The sequence below is a fragment of the Coregonus lavaretus genome (genome assembly GCF_964263955.1).
Source record: "Coregonus lavaretus genome assembly, chromosome: 1".
Classification (NCBI taxonomy): Eukaryota; Metazoa; Chordata; class Actinopteri; order Salmoniformes; family Salmonidae; genus Coregonus; species Coregonus lavaretus.
Window position 1 is genome coordinate 14,358,631 of NC_139988.1, and position 17,663 is coordinate 14,376,293.

The window sequence follows — 17,663 nt, forward strand, 5'->3', positions numbered from 1 at the left end:
GAAGGAGGAGAGACGAGAGACAGAATAAGAAGAGGAGTAATTTTAATCTGGGAATTAGGAGCGTAGGAATCACAGAAACTACAGAAAAGGAACCACATAACCACAGTAAGTAGATTATAAATATATGTAAACATCTTTTTTTAAACGACAGAGAAGCAGGAATGTGTAGTCCCTGCATTACATAGCTACCTTCTTCATTGATTTATTCTCATATTTCATTGCCTCATTCTGCCCACCCCTCTTACCTCACCTCTCGCCATACTTGTCATTCCCCCATACCCTCCCCTCCCCTCCCCACTCTCCCCCTCTCTCCCGCTGCCACACATTCTTCTCCCCCTCCTCCCCCTCCCCCTCTCCCCCTCCTCCACTCTCCCCCTCCTCCACTCTCCCCCTCCTCCACTCTCCCCCTCCTCCACTCTCCCCCTCCTCCACTCTCCCCCTCCCCAGGTCAGGATGCCCACTAATGGGACAAACCGTCCGCTGAAGCTGCAGTTTGGTCTGATCAATCATGAGAGTTGCTACCTCACCGCAGAGGCCTTTGGCTTCAAGGTGAGATACCTCATCTGACACAGCTTAGTCTTACTGTGTTCATGTCTAGACTGGTGCCAGTCTGGTCTGGCTTCAGCCAACTCCTCTGTCGTTTTCATGCCAGAGTAGAGTAGATGCCAAATAAGTTTATCTAAAGCAGGTAAGAGTTTGAAAGGAGGAAGACCGGAGAAGAGGGAAGGACTGAGCGAGACAAGTGGAGCTCTTCCCAGTGCTCTGTTTGACAGTGATCTCTCCTCCATCAGGTGAATGCGTCGGCCCCCAGTCTGAAGAGGAAGCAAGTGTGGACGTTAGAGCAGGACTCCCAGGACCCCCAGGTGGTCTACTTCCGCAGCCACCTGGGCCGCTACCTGGCCTCCGACAAGGATGGCAAGGTCACCTGCGAGGCCGAGGGCCAGAACACAGACTGCCGCTTCCTGATCGCTGCCCAATCAGACGGCCGCTGGGCACTGCAGTCGGAACCCTATCTGAGGTTCTTCGGAGGTTCCCGGGACTACCTGTCCTGCTTCACCCAGGGGATCACAGAGGCGGAGCTGTGGGCAGTACACCTGGCGCTCCACCCGCAGGCCAACCTGCTCAGTGTGGCCCGCAAGCGCTACGCCCACCTGTCTCCTGACGACAGCGAGATCGCCGTGGACCGGAACATTCCGTGGGGCGTGGCAGCGCTCCTGACGCTTGTCTACCTGGATGGGAAGTACCGGCTCAAGACCTGCGACAGCCGTTACCTAGGCAATGACGGGAAGCTGTCAGCGGAGAGCGGGAGGGACACAGGGTACACGCTGGAGCTGAAGTGTGGGAAGCTGGCGTTTAAGGACTGTGAGGGGAAGTACCTGAGTCCAATGGGCCCCACGGGGACACTGAGGTCTGGCAGGTGCAGCAAGCCGGGGAAGGACGAGCTGTTTGACCTGGAGGAGAGCCACCCTCAGGTGGTGCTGATGGCAGCCAACAGTAAATATGTGTCTATACGGCAAGGTAAAACATACACAGCATACACAGTAGAGGAAACACGGTATGAACATATGCATCAAACACACATATATATACAATACACACCTCTTACATTCTCTTTCTGTTTTTAGTTTTTCACTCCCTCTCCTCTCTAAAACTACTCTAACTACTACTACTACTACTACTACTCCTGCTGCTCCTGCTATAGTTTGTTAACAAGAAATCTGTTGAGTGGCTCAAATACATTTACTACTACATTTACATTTTAGTCATTTAGCAGACGCTCTTATCCAGAGCGACTTACAGTTAGTGAGTGCATACATGTTTCATACAGGCCCCCCTTGGGAAACGAACCCACAACCCTGGCGTTGCAATCGCCATGCTCTACCAACTGAGCTACAGGGGACTAGTACTACTACTGCTACTACTGCTACTACTGCTACTACTACTCCTGCTACTACTACTACTACTACTACTGCTCCTACTACTACTACTACTACTACTCCTCCTCCTACTACTCCTCCTCCTCCTCCTCCTACTACTACTCCTACTGCTCCTGCTACTACTACTGCTAATATTACTACTACTACTACTACTACTACTACCGCTCCTGCTCCTACTACTACTACTACTACTGCTACTACTCCTGCTACTACTACTACTGCTACTACTACTACCGCTCCTGCTACTACTACTACTACTGCTCCTGCTACTGCTACTACTACTACTACTGCTAATATTACTACTACTAGTACTACTACCGCCACCTAATTCTCGTACCACTTGATACCTACTGTGGCAACTGAGCTTTCAGATGTACAGGAAATACATGAGTGGACGTATTTAATATGCATGGACCCATACCACTACCACCCGATAGGGATGATTGACAGCCGATAGGGACTGTTCCATAATTATGGGTAATGAAGGAAGTTAGAGGTAGTTTTGTGAGCCAATGCTAACTAGCAGTTACCATAGACTTCCAGTAATTGCGCAAATGCTAGTTAGCAACTTCCTTCAAACTGCACGCAGAGACTTAAAAATAGTATACACAAGTTCATCTGACTCTGGGGAAGTACAGTTGAAGTCGGAAGTTTACATACATTTAGGTTGGAGTCATTAAAACTAGTTTTTCAACCACTCAACAGATTTCTTGTTAACAAACTATAGTTTTGGCAAGTCGGTTAGGACATCTACTTTGTGCATGACACAAGTAATTTTTCCAACAATTGTTTACAGACAGATTATTTCACTTATAATTCACTGTATCACAATTCCAGTGGGTCAGAAGTTTACATACACTAAGTTGACTGTGCCTTTAAACAGCTTGGAAAATTCCAGATAATGATACATGGCTTTAGAAGCTTCTGATAGGCTAATTGACATCATTTGAGTCAATTGGAGGTGTACCTGTGGATGTATTTCAAGGCCTACCTTCAAACTCAGTGCCTCTTTGCTTGACATCATTGGAAATCAGCCAAGACCTCAGAAAATACATTGTAGACCTCCACAAGTCTGGTTCATCGTTGGGAGCAATTTCCAAACGCCTGAAGGTACCACGTTCATCTGTACAAACAATAGTACGCAAGTATAAACACCATGGGACCACGCAGCTGTCATACCGCTCAGGAAGGAGACAAGCTCTGTCTCCTAGAGATGAATGTACTTGGTGCGAAAAGTGCAAATGAATCCCAGAACAACAGCAAAGGACCTTGTAAAGATGCTGGAGGAAACAGGTACAAAAGTATCTATATCCACAGTAAAACGAGACCTATATCGACATAACCTGAAAGGCCGCTCAGCAAGGAAGAAGCCACTGCTCCAAAACCGCCATAAAAAAGCCAGACTACGGTTTGCAACTGCACATGGGGACAAAGATCGTACTTTTTGGAGAAATGTCCTCTGGTCTGATGAAACAAAAATAGAACTGTTTGGCCATAATGACCATCGTTATGTTTGGAGGAAAAAGGGGGCGGCTTGCAAGCCGAAGAACACCATCCCAACCGTGAAGCACGGGGGTGGCAGCATCATGCTGTGGGGGTGCTTTGCTGCACGAGGGACTGGTGCACTTCACAAAATAGATGGCATCATGAGGAAAGAAAATTATGTGGATATATTGAAGCAACATCTCAAGACATCAGTCAGGAAGTTAAAGCTTGGTCGCAAATGGGTCTTCCAAATGGACAATGACCCCAAGCATACTTCCAAAGTTGTGGCAAAATGGCTTAAGGACAACAAAGTCAAGGTATTGGAGTTGCCATCACAAAGCCCTGACCTCAATCCTATAGAACATTTGTGGGCAGAACTGAAAAAGCGTGTGCGAGCAAGGAGGCCTACAAACCTGACTCAGTTACACCAGCTCTGTCAGGAGGAATGGGCCAAAATTCACCCAACTTATTGTGGGAAGCTTGTGGAAGGCTACCTGAAACGTTTGACCCAAGTTAAACAATTTAAAGGCAATGCTACCAAATACTAATTGAGTATATGTAAACTTCTGACCCACTGGGAATGTGATGAAAGAAATAAAAGCTGAAATAAATCATTATCTCTACTGTTATTTTGACATTTCACATTCTTAAAATAAAGTGGTGATCCTAACTGACCTAAGACAGGGAATTTTTACTAGGATTAAATGTCAGGAATTGTGAAAAACTGAGTTTAAATGTATTTGGCTAAGGTGTATGTAAACTTCCGACTTCAACTGTATTGGCCCTCCTGTAGCTCAGTTGGTAGAGCATGGCGCTTGCAATGCAAGGGTTGTGGGTCCGTTTCCCACGGGGGGCCAGTATGAAAAATGTATGCACTCACTAATTGTAAGTCGCTCTGGATAAGAGCGTCTGCGAAATGACTAAAATGTCAATTGGATCACTAGATATCCTGAAGTATCCCTTTAACTTGAGTGCTTTTGAAACCCACTGCAGCATAGTGCTATTTTTGTACATGCCTCTTTCCCATTGCCCGAGCCACAAACAACTGTATTATCATAGACCCGGTAACTGATTCCAGAATCTACCGTGTTATTAGAATCTCATCTCTTAAAATTGAGATTGAATCTAGAGTGAATCTATTCCTAGAATCTAGAGCAATGGTATTATTCAAAGTTGGGGTCGGGAGAGCAGAGAGGAGGAGGAGAGAGAGCAGAGAGGAGGAGAGAGAGCAGAGAGGAGAAGAGAGAGAGCAGAGAGGAGAAGAGAGAGAGCAGAGAGGGGGAGAGAGAGAACAGAGAGGGGGAGAGAGAGCAGTGAGGAGGAGAGAGAGCAGAGAGGAGGAGGAGAGAGAGCAGAGAGGAGGAGAGAGAGCAGAGAGGAGGAGAGAGAGCAGAGAGGAGAAGAGAGAGAGCAGCGAGGAGAAGAGAGAGAGCAGAGAGGGGGAGAGAGAGCAGTGAGGAGGAGAGAGAGCAGAGAGGAGGAGAGAGAGCAGAGGAAGAGAGAGCAGAGAGGAGAGAGAGAGCAGAGTGGAGGAGAGAGAGAGAGCAGAGGAGAGAGAGAACAGAGAGGAGAGAGAACAGTGAGGAGGAGGAGAGAGAGAGAACAGTGAGGAGGAGAGAGAGCAGAGAGGAGAGAGAGGGAGAAAAGCAGAGAGAGAGCAGAGAGGAGGTGAGAGAGAGCAGAGAGGAGGAGGGAGAGCAGAGAGGAGGAGGGAGAGCAGAGAGGAGGCAAAGAGAGCAGAGAGGAGGAGAGAGAACAGAGAGGAGCGAGAGCAGAGAGGAGGAGGAGGTGGAGGAGAGAGAACAGAGAGTAGGAGAGAGAGAGAACAAAGAGGAGAGAGAGAGCAGAGAGGAGGAGAGCAGACAGGAGGAGCGAGAGAGCAGAGGAGAGAGAGAGCAGAGAGGAGGAGAGAGAGCAGAGGAGGAGCGAGAGAGCAGAGAGGAGGAGCGAGAGAGCATAGAGGAGGAGAGAGAGAGGAGGAGAGAGAGAGCAGAGAGGAGGAGAGCAGAGAGAGAACAGAGAGGAGGACAGAGTGTGAGGACTATACCTGAGGACAATATATGTCAGACAGGTGTGCTGCACACCTTCTCTATGTGTGAGGACTCTATACCTGAGGACAATAGATGTCAGACAGGTGTGCTGCACACCTTCTCTATGTGTACTCTCACATAAATCTACAGCACTGCCAGTTCTCCCTGAAGAGCAGACGTGTCACCATCAGACTAGCTTACAAACACACAAAACTAGTGAAAACTTGGCTCCGAAACGGACTTTATATTTCTCTCTCTCTCGTCAGCCCAACTCCTCTCTTTCACTCTCTTTCTCCCTCTGTTTCTCTCTCCTGTCTTCGCTCTCTCGTTCTGTTAACGTGGGGTGTGTGATCTGCTATCATATCTGTCGTCACCTCTCTGTCCTCCCTGGGATACACTGATCTGCTCTGGCCGGAAGGTGAAAAAGAGACGAACGCTCAAATACACACACACACACACACACACACACACACACACACACACACACACACACACACACACAATCCTGGAACAGTCTGATAGACAGTTAAAGGAGGCAGTGAAATAAAGAAAGATAAAGAAAATGAGAATAGCAGACATGGAGGAGAGCAAGTGAGAAGGATACAGGGGGGAGAGAGAGGGATGGAGAGAGGAAGAGGGGGATAGTGGGCATCACTTTACCATTAATAATGGGTGGCAGAGAAACTCTCTGATGGATTAGTCGTGCCTGATCCAGTTTAGGGTTGGCAGGCAGGTGGGCGGGCGGGTTTCCAGGTAGGCCAACACCAGGAAGTGGAGATGGGTCTGGGGTCTGTTCCAAACCTTACACTAGGCTAGTGGAGATGGGTCTGGGGTCTGTTCCAAACCTTACACTAGGCTAGCGTAGCACTTGAGGATGTGTGAAATGCACTCCTCAGCCTGAAGCACTCCTTCACGTGACGCCGACTGGTAAGACGCTTCAGGAGGGCGGTCACGTGTGCTAGCAAGGCAGAGGTCCTGGGGTTGCGCCAGGTATGGGCCGAATCGGGAGGATGTGGTACTCGCTAAGCAAGCAGCATGGCGTTCTTTATATCAGCACACTACCCTAAATCATCAAGCCCTTGACTAAGTGAATCAGGACAGCTAGTTCAGGATTACAACAAAATTGCTAAACGTCTGGGCATCCCCTAGTAGTCTAAATCCACTGCCCTATGCTACGTAGCAGTCAGTGTGCAACACTATGGCACCATCTAAATGGCAGCATCTGATATGCTGGACCAACTGTGGTGTCAGCAACGCCTTTCAAGATATCAGATAGTTATATCATCTTCTATTGATACCGGTCTTCTTCCTCTCTCCTCTTGGCTCTCTAGATGGGCTGTAGTCTGATCACAGCTGAGCTCAGTAAACTGTTATGGTGATGGTGTGGTGTAAAATGGACAATAAAGCGTGACGCACTGCTGAGATGAGAATCTGATCAAACAAACCAGCCCTGGTGATAAAATAGAGAATAGTTTTTTTTATTGACTCCTATACTGTGATAGGCTTATAGTTGCTTTAGAAAGCTGAACGTAACTAAGGAGGACCCCATTGTAGTAGATTGGTTGGTCAAGTGAAGGGGCTGAATCTGCCTACGTGTGTTCATACTGGTGTCCGTTCGGTGGTTGGAGTGGAAGCGTCTGCCTCTCCCACTGAGCATGGTCCAAACAATCTGCTCTCTTTTCTTATTCTTTCATTTGGGGATTGGATGGATTGGCAGATCGGCACTCCAAAGCTGCTTAGAGCAGGGCCCCACTGGGAGAGAGAGGGGGATAGATAGAGAGGGAGGGGGAGAAGGAGTGGACGGGGCCTAGAGGGGTCATTAAAGGATTAACAAAATGATTTAGGGATATTCTGGGATACGTCTAATGTTGGCATTAGACCTCCACAGTCTGTTTCACCAGGGCTTTGCTGTGGTGTTGTGCTATTGTTTGTTTCCTAATACAAACCAAAACATGGATACCACGAAAAAGGATCACATTTTGTGTTGAACATTAATTAATTCATGGGTTAATAGGTTACAGCATGGCCAAATCAAACTTCCTATTTTGGTTACAAAGGGCTAGTGATGTGTGTGTCTTTGTCTATCAAACCTTGAGACTAATGCTCCATATAAAGTGGGGGAAAAAAGTATTTAGTCAGCCACCAATTGTGCAAGTTCTCCCACTTAAAAAGATGAGAGAGGCCTGTAATTTTCATCATAGGTACACATCAACTATGACAGACAAAATTAGGAAAGAAAATCCAGAAAATCACATTGTGGGATTTTTAATGAATTTATTTGCAAATTATGGTGGAAAATAAGTATTTGGTCAATAACAAAAGTTTCTCAATACTTTGTTATATACCCTTTGTTGGCAATGACACAGGTCAAACGTTTTCTGTAAGTCTTCACAAGGTTTTCACACACTGTTGCTGGTATTTTGGCCCATTCCTCCATGCAGATCTCCTCTAGAGCAGTGATGTTTTGGGGCTGTCGCTGGGCAACACAGACTTTCAACTCCCTCCAAAGATTTTCTATGGGGTTGAGATCTGGAGACTGGCTAGGCCACTCCAGGACCTTGAAATGCTTCTTACGAAGCCACTCCTTCGTTGCCCGGGCGGTGTGTTTGGGATCATTGTCATGCTGAAAGACCCAGCCACGTTTCATCTTCAATGCCCTTGCTGATGGAAGGAGGTTTTCACTCAAAATCTCACGATACATGGCCCCATTCATTCTTTCCTTTATACGGATCAGTCGTCCTGGTCCCTTTGCAGAAAAACAGCCCCAAAGCATGATGTTTCCACCCCCATGCTTCACAGTAGGTATGGTGTTCTTTGGATGCAACTCAGCATTCTTTGTCCTCCAAACACAACGAGTTGAGTTTTTACCAAAAAGTTCTATTTTGGTTTCATCTGACCATATGACATTCTCCCAATCCTCTTCTGGATCATCCAAATGCACTCTAGATTTCTGGCTCCCAGGTGTCTTTTATACAGGTAACGAGCTGAGATTAGGAGCACACTCTTAAAGGGAGTGCTCCTAATCTCAGCTTGTTACCTGTATAAAAGACACCTGTCCACAGAAGCAATCAATCAATCAGATTACAAACTCTCCACCATGGCCAAGACCAAAGAGCTCTCCAAGGATGTCAGGGACAAGATTGTAGACCTACACAAGGCTGGAATGGGCAACAAGACCATCGCCAAGCAGCTTGGTGAGAAGGTGACAACAGTTGGTGCGATTATTCGCAAATGGAAGAAACACAAAATAACTGTCAATCTCCCTCGGCCTGGGGCTCCATGCAAGATCTCACCTTGTGGAGTTGCAATGATCATGCGAACGGTGCGGAATCAGCCCAGAACTACACGGGATGATCTTGTCAATGATCTCAAGGCAGCTGGGACCATAGTCACCAAGAAAACAATTGGTAACACACTACGCCGTGAAGGACTGAAATCCTGCAGCGCCCGCAAGGTCCCCCTGCTCAAGAAAGCACATATACATGCCCGTCTGAAGTTTGCCAATGAACATCTGAATGATTCAGAGGAGCTGGGTGAAAGTGTTGTGGTCAGATGAGACCAAAATCGAGCACTTTGGCATCAACTCAACTCGCCGTGTTTGGAGGAGGAGGAATGCTGCCTATGACCCCAAACATTATGCTTTAGGGGTGTTTTTCTGCTAAGGGGACAGGACAACTTCACCGCATCAAAAGGGACGATGGACGGGGCCATGTACCGTCAAATCTTGGGTGAGAACCTCCTTCCCTCAGCCAGGGCATTGAAAATGGGTCGTGGATGGGTATTCCAGCATGACAATGACCCAAAACACATGGACAAGGCAACAAAGGAGTGGCTCAAGAAGAAGCACATTAAGGTCCTGGAGTGGCCTAGCTAGTCTCCAGACCTTAATCCCGTAGAAAATCTGTGGAGGGAGCTGAAGGTTCGAGTTGCCAGACGTCAGCCTCGAAACCTTAATGACTTGAAGAAGATCTGCAAAGAGGCCTGGGACAAAATCCCTCCTGAGATGTGTGCAAACCTGGTGGCCAACTACAAGAAACTTCTGACCTTTGTGATTGCCAACAAGGGTTTTGCCACCAAGTACTAAGTCATGTTTTGCAGAGGGGTCAAATACTTATTTCCCTCATTAAAATGCAAATCAATTTCTAACATTTTTGACATGCGTTTTTCTGGATTTTGTTGTTGTTATTCTGTCTCTCACTGTTCAAATAAACCTACCATTAAAATAATAGACTGATCATTTCTTTGTCAGTGGGCAAACGTACAAAATCAGCAGGGGATCAAATACTTTTTTCCCTCACTGTAGCTCATCCTAATATACCTACTACTGGACATACCATTTTATTTTCCAGATTCTATACTGTCTATACACATCATGTATTTATATTCTGGATTCTGACACATTCTCACTCTAATATATCTACTCTGGATTGTTATTTCTTGATTCCTTGTTTGATTTTATTTGTATTGTATTTGCTAGACATTCTACTGCACTGTTGGAGCTAGTAACATAAGCATTTTTCTGCACTTGCTATAACACCTGCAAATCTGAGTACATGACCAATAAACTTTGATTTGATTGGATGTGCCTGTTTCAAGCCACATGTTTTTATAGGTCAGTGTGTAAAGGCCTTATAAAAAACATAAGCAGTGCTATATGGTAAAGCATGGTTTTAGGTAACTAAAAGAGAATAAAAAAGGAATGTACAGTATACTAGTGAATGGCTCTCAAGCTCTACTGAACAAAAATATAAACGCAACATGTAAAGTGTTGGTCCCATGTTTCATGAGCTGAAATAAAAGATCCCAGACATGTTCCATATGCACAAAAAGCTTATTTCTCTAAAATGTTGTGCCAATTTGTTTACATCCCTATAAGTGAGCATTTCTCCTTTGCCAAAATAATCCAGCCACCTGACAGTTATGGAATATCAAGAAGCTGATTAAACAGCATGATCATTACAAAGGTGCACCTTATGCTGGGGACAATAAAAGGCCACTCTAAAATGTGCAATTCTGTCACACACACAATGCCACAGATTTCTCAAATTTTGAGGGAGCGTGCAATTGGCATGCTGACTGCAGGAATTTTCACCAGAGCTGTTGCCAGAAAATGGAATGTTCATTTCTGTACACAATTCCTGGAAGCTGAAAATGTCCCAGTTCTTCCATGGCCTGCATACTCACCAGATATGTCACCCATTGAGCATGTTTGGGATGCTCTGGATCAACGTGTACGACAGCGTGTTCCAGTTCCCGCCAATATCCAGCAACTTAGCACAGCCATTGAAGAGGAGTGGGACAACATTCCACAATCAACAGCCTGATCAACTCTATGCAAAGGAGATGTGTCGTGCTGCATGAGGCAAATGGTGGTCACACCAGATACTGACTGGTTTTCAGATCCACGCCCATACCTTTAAAAAAAAAAGGTATATGTTACCAACAGATGCATATCTGTATTCCCAGTCATGTGAAATACATAGATGAGGGCCTAATGAATTTATTTCCCTATATGAACTGTAACTCACTAAAATCTTTGAAATTGTTGCATGTTGCGGTTATATTTTTGTTCAGTATGTAATTAATGTTAATGCTATTAGCATTCTGCATAATGGACAGAGGTCTTTGACAGTATATTGGACCATCCACATGTGAGTGTGTAAGAGTGTGTGCCCATGGATTTCAGACAGCCTGTATTGGCGGCTATGGGTATCAATAAAACGTTCAGTTGGATTGATTTCGGACTGAACATATCATAAAATGAACTTAACTGATGTCACACCTCTGGCCCCTCCCAGGAGTGAGCATCTTGGCCAATCAGGAGGACGAGACAGACCTGGAGACGTTCCAGATGGAGATAGACAAGGAGAGCAGGAAGTGTCTGTTCCGGACTAACGAGGGGAAATACTGGGCCCTGGAGGCCCATGGAGGCATCCAGACTACGGCCACAGAGAGGTAACCTTAACCCCACCTCCAGCCACAACCCTAACCTTAACCCTACCTCCAGCCACAACCCTAACCCTAACCCCACCTCCAGCCACAACCCTAACCCTAACCCCACCTCCAGCCACAACCCTAACCCCACCTCCAGCCACAACCCTAACCCTAACCCCACCTCCAGCCACAACCCTAACCCCACCTCCAGCCACAACCCTAACCCTAACCCCACCTCCAGCCACAACCCTAACCCCACCTCCAGCCACAACCCTAACCCCACCTCCAGCCACAACCCTAACCCTAACCCCACCTCCAGCCACAACCCTAACCCTAACCCCACCTCCAGCCACAACCCTAACCCCACCTCCAGCCACAACCCTAACCCTAACCCCACCTCCAGCCACAACCCTAACCCCACCTCCAGCCACAACCCTAACCCTAACCCCACCTCCAGCCACAACCCTAACCCTAACCCCACCTCCAGCCACAACCCTAACCCTAACCCCACCTCCAGCCACAACCCTAACCCCACCTCCAGCCACAACCCTAACCCTAACCCCACCTCCAGCCACAACCCTAACCCCACCTCCAGCCACAACCACAACCCTAGCTCCAGCTGCAACCCTAACCCTAGCCTTAATCTCTGAAACCCAGAACTAAAATAATTGCGTCAGATGCTGGATAAGGTTCAGGGGAAGATGTACTCTCAGCCAAGCACGGGCCAAATGTCCCCTCCCATTCCGAAATGAGAAAGATACAAACACCAGTGAAATTGTGATTTGTCCAAATGATCAGTGAAGAAGAAAATAAAATCCAGCAGACTGGAAACAAAATTCCTTGTTAGTCGTCAAATCCTGCAGTCTGTTGACAGATGCTACGATACCATCTTATGCTATGTGAGTCTGTCAACAGTCTGTCCACTAGATTACCCTAGCTTTAACCCTAACCCCATCTCCAGCCACAACCCCACCTCCACCTCAACCCTAACCCCACCTCCACCTCAACCCTAACCCCACCTCCAGCCACAATCCTAACCCCATCTCTAGCCACAACCCTAACCCCACCTCCAGCCACAACCCTAACCCCATCTCTAGCCACAACCATAAACATTTATTCTCCAGGTCTGCCAACACCATGTTTGCAGTGGAGTGGATGGGCCGCAGGGTGGCACTACAAGCCAGTAACGGGAAATACATCTGCACCAAGAAAAACGGCCAACTGGCAGCCGTCAGCGACTCCGTAGGTCAGTGTGTGTGTGTTTGTGTGAAAGTGTTTGAGTGGGTTCCATGCTTCTTATACTCTTTAAACCTAAGATCCCTTTCCTTCAAATCAAATCAATTTTTATTTGTCACATATGCGTGTTTAGCAGATGTTATAGCAGGTGTAGCGAAATGCTTGTGCTTCTAGCTCCGACAGTGCAGTAATATCTAACAATTTCACAACATATACCTAAAACACACAAGACTAGTAAGGAATGGGATTTAAGCATATATACATATATGGACAAGCAATGACAGAGCGGCATGGACTAAGATACAGTAGAATATTATAGAATAGTATACAGTATATACACATATGAGATGAGTAGTGCAAGATGTATAAACATTATTAAAGTGACTAGTGTTCCATTTCTTAAAGTGGCCAGTGATTTCAATAGGCAGCAGCAGCATCTAATGTGCTAGTGATGGCTATTTAACAGTCTGATGGCCTTGAGATAGAAGCTGTTTTTAATTCTCTCGGTCCCAGCTTTGATGCACCTGTACTGACCTCGCCTTCTGGATGATAGCGGGGTGAACAGGCATGTCCTTGATGATCTTTTTGTCCTTCCTGTGACATCGGGTGATGTAGATGTCTTGGAGGGTGGGTAGTTTGCCCCTGGTAATGCGTTCGGCAGACCGCACCACCCTCTGGAGAGCCCTGCGGTTGCGGGCGGTGCAGTTGCCGTACCAGGCGGTGATACAGCCCAACAGGATGCTCTCTGTTGTGCAACTGTAAAAGTTTGTGAGGGTTTTAGGTGCTAAGCCAAATTTCTTCAGCCTCCTGAGATTGAAGAGGCTCTGTTGCGCCTTCTTCACCACACTGTCTGCGTGGGTGGACCATTTCAGTTTGTCAGTGATGTGTACGCCAAGGAACTTGAAGCTTTCCACCTTCTCCACTGCGGTCCCGTCGATGTGGATAGGGGGGTGCACCCTCTGCTGTTTCCTGAAGTCCACGATCATCTCCTTTGTTTTGTTAATGTTGAGTGAGAGGTTATTTTCCTGGCACCACACTCCCAGAGTCCTCACCTCCTCCCTGTAGGCGGTCTCGCCATTGTTGGTAATCAAGCCTACTACTGTTGTGTCGTCTGCAAACTTGATGATTGAGTTGGAGGCGTGCTTGGCCTCGCAGTCATGGGTGAACAGGGAGTACAGGAGGGGGCTGAGCACGCACCCTTGTGGGGCCCCAGTGTTGAGGATCAGCAAAGTGGAGATGTTGTTTCCTACCTTCACCACCTGGGTGCAGCCCGTCAGGAAGTCCAGGACCCAGTTGCACAGGGCGGGGTTCAGACCCAGGGCCTCGAGCTTAATGATGAGCTTGGAGGGTACTATGGTATTGAATGCTGAGCTATAGTCAATGAACAGCATTCTTACATAGGTATTCCTCTTGTCCAGATGGGATAGGGCAGTGTGCAGTGTGATGGCGATTGCATCGTCTGTGGATCTATTGGGGCGGTAAGCAAATTGGAGTGGGTCTAGGGTGACAGGTGAGGTAGAGGTGATATGATCCTTGACTAGTCTCTCAAAGCATTTCATGATGACAGAGGTGAGTGCTACAGGGCGATAGTCATTTAGTTCAGTTACCTTTGCTTTCTTGGGTACAGGAACAATCTTGAAGCATGTGGGAACAGCAGACTGGGAAAGGGAGAGATTGAATATGTCCGTAAACACACCAGCCAGCTGGTCTGCGCATGCTCTGAGGACGCGGCTAGGGATGCCGTCTGGGCCGGCAGCCTTGCAAGGGTTAACACGCTTAAATGTCTTACTCACGTCGGCCACAGAGAAGGAGAGGCCACAGTCCTTGGTAGTGGGCCTCGTCAGTGGCACTGTGTTATCCTTAAAGCGGGCGAAGAAGGTGTTTAGCTTGTCCGGAAGCAAGACGTTGGTGTCGGCGACGTGGCTGGTTTTCCTTTTGTAGTCCGTGATTGTCTGTAGACCCTGCCACATACGTCTCGTGTCTGAGCCGTTGAATTGCGACTCCACTTTGTCTCTATACTGATGTTTTGCCAGCTTAATTGCCTTGTGAAGTGAGTAGCTACACTGTTTGTATTCTGCCATATTCCCAGTCACCTTGCCATGGTTGAATGCGGTGGTTCGCGCTTTCAGATTAGCGCGAATGCTGCCATCTATCCACGGTTTCTGGTTAGGGAAGGTTTTAATAGTCACAGTGTGCACAACATCACCTATACACTTCCTGATAAACTCACTCACAGTTTCAGTGTATTCATTTAAATAATTTCCAGAAGCTACCCGGAACATATCCCAGTCCGCGTGATCAAAACAATCTTGAAGCGTGGATTCCGATTGGTCAGACCAGCGTTGAATTGTCCTTAGCACGGGTACTTCCTGTTTGAGTTTCTGCCTATAGGAAGGGAGATGCAAAATGGAGTCGTGGTCAGATTTGCCGAAAGGAGGGCGGGGGAGTGCCTTATAACCATCCCGGAAGTTCGAATAGCAATGGTTGAGGATTTTGTCAGCGCGAGTACAACAGTCGATATGTTGATAGAACTTCGGCAGCCTAGTCCTCAAATTTGCTTTGTTAAAATCCCCGGCTACAATAAATGCAGCCTCAGGATATGTGGTTTCCAGTTTGCATAAAGTCCAGTGAAGTTCTTTGAGGGCCGTCATGGTATCGGCTTGAGGGGGGATATACACGGCCGTGACTATAACCAAAGAAAATTATCTTGGGAGATAATACGGTCGGCATTTGATTGTGAGAAATTCTAGGTCGGGTGAACAGAAGGACTCAAGTTCCTGTATGTTACTACAATTACACCATGAGTCGTTAATCATGAAACACACACCTCCGCCCTTCTGCTTCCCGGAGAGATATTTATTCCCTTCTGCGCGATGAACTGAGAACCCCTCTGGCTGGACCTATTCCGACAGAATATCCCAAGAGAGCCATGTCTTGTTAACCAAAGATTGAACATTAGCAAGTAATATACTCGGAAGCTGTGGGTGGTGTGCGCGCCTCCTAAGTCGAACCAGCAGGCCGCTCTGAGAGCCTCTCCGCCGCCGGTGATGTTTTGGGTCAGCCGCTGGAATCAGTTCAGTTGCTCTGGGGAGAGCAAGCAAAGGATCTGCTTCGGGAAAGTCGTATTCCTGGTCGTAATGCTGGTGAGTTACCGCAAAGTTTCCTACGAGCTAGTCACGAGGCCGCCATCTTCGTCGGCGCCAGGTAAACAACTTCATTTCTACCTCCTTCTCCCTCCTCCTTCCCCCTCGTTCCCTCCCTCTCTTGTCTACCTCTTTCCCCTCCCTCTCGTCTACCTCTTTCCCCTCCCTCTCTTGTCTACCTCTTTCCCCTCCCTCTTGTCTACCTCTTTACCCTCCCTCTCGTCTACCTCTTTCCCCTCCCTCTCTTGTCTACCTCTTTCCCCTCCCTCTCTTGTCTACCTCTTTCCCCTCCCTCTCTTGTCTACCTCTTTCCCCTCCCTCTCTTGTCTACCTCTTTCCCCTCCCTCTCTTGTCTACCTCTTTCCCCTCCCTCTCTTGTCTACCTCTTTCCCCTCCCTCTCTCGTCTACCTCTTTCCCCTCCCTCTCTCGTCTACCTCTTTCCCCTCCCTCTCTTGTCTACCTTTCCCCTCCCTCTCTTGTCTACCTCTTTACCCTCCCTCTCGTCTACCTCTTTCCCCTCCCTCTCTTGTCTACCTCTTTCCCCTCCCTCTCTTGTCTACCTCTTTCCCCTCCCTCTCTTGTCTACCTCTTTCCCCTCCCTCTCTTGTCTACCTCTTTCCCCTCCCTCTCTTGTCTACCTCTTTCCCCTCCCTCTCTCGTCTACCTCTTTCCCCTCCCTCTCTCGTCTACCTCTTTCCCCTCCCTCTCTTGTCTACCTTTCCCCTCCCTCTCTTGTCTACCTCTTTACCCTCCCTCTCGTCTACCTCTTTCCCCTCCCTCTCTCGTCTACCTCTTTCCCCTCCCTCTCTCGTCTACCTCTTTCCCCTCCCTCTCTTGTCTACCTTTCCCCTCCCTCTCTTGTCTACCTCTTTACCCTCCCTCTCGTCTACCTCTTTCCCCTCCCTCTCTTGTCTACCTCTTTCCCCTCCCTCTCTTGTCTACCTCTTTCCCCTCCGTCTCTTGTCTACCTCTTTCTCCTCCCTGATCAGGTGAGGATGAGAAGTTGGTTCTGAAGCTGATAAACCGCCCCATGCTGATCCTGCGAGGGGAGAACGGCTTCATCTGCCACCATAAGCACTCCAACACGCTGGATGCCAACAGATCAGTCTATGACATCTTCACACTGCACTTCAGTGACGGGGCCTACCACATCAAAGGTGAGGTTATGATATACACATTATAGCTTACTGCATAGAATTACATGTGTTTTTTAATAAATAATTAAGAAGTTTCGTGCAACTGCTTATTTTTAATCTATTGTTTTCTACTTTAATCTGTCTTGATGTGTAAAGGCCTTTCGTATAGTGCTGCCAGTCCATGTTCTCTCTCTCTCTCTCTCTCTCTCTCTCTCTCTCTCTCTCTCTCGCTCTCTCTCTCCTGTAGGTGTGGGAGGGAGGTTCTGGTATGTCAACAGCAGTGGTCTGGTGTGTTCAGACGGAGAGACACCAGATGACTTCTCCTTTGAGTTCCTGGAGCACGGACGCATCTCCATCCGAGGCAAGAACGGCAGATACCTGCGAGGCCAGGGGGGCACGCTGAAGGGCGATGGGGCTACCCCGGACAGCTCTGCCCTCTGGGAGTACTGATCCAGGACTATATGGGGACTACTCTCCTACCCTGCTGGATGTAGAGGTTACCCCCAAGCACAGATCTAGGATCAGATTGGGGCACATTACCACATTACCCTAACCCCCATGTCCTAAGATTAATTAATAGATTGGTAAAGAATATCTGACCCTGGACCAATAGTTAGTGGCAACTTCTGCCCTCCCCATAGGGCCCTTTCTGGCCCTGTATCACCCCCATCAACCTACTCCTGGCATGCCAGCCACAGGAGATGGCACAAAGAGATAAAAAAATACTATTTTCACAGGGGAGGCGGGGAGAAGACAGAAGA

General features: G+C 47.7%; 1 protein-coding gene across 1 annotated transcript; it reads left to right on the top strand.

The window, feature by feature from the left end:
* Window positions 1–453: 453 nt before the first annotated feature.
* Window positions 454–17,352, top strand: LOC311130912 (fascin-2-like; the record flags this gene model as incomplete). The annotated part of the gene is made up of 6 exons (XM_084163724.1): window positions 454–549; window positions 792–1,518; window positions 11,251–11,407; window positions 12,511–12,632; window positions 16,756–16,923; window positions 17,150–17,352. The coding sequence occupies 6 exons, from the start codon at window positions 454–456 to the stop codon at window positions 17,350–17,352; spliced, it is 1,473 nt and encodes a 490-aa protein (XP_084019850.1).
* Between the last annotated feature and the right edge of the window lie 311 nt (window positions 17,353–17,663).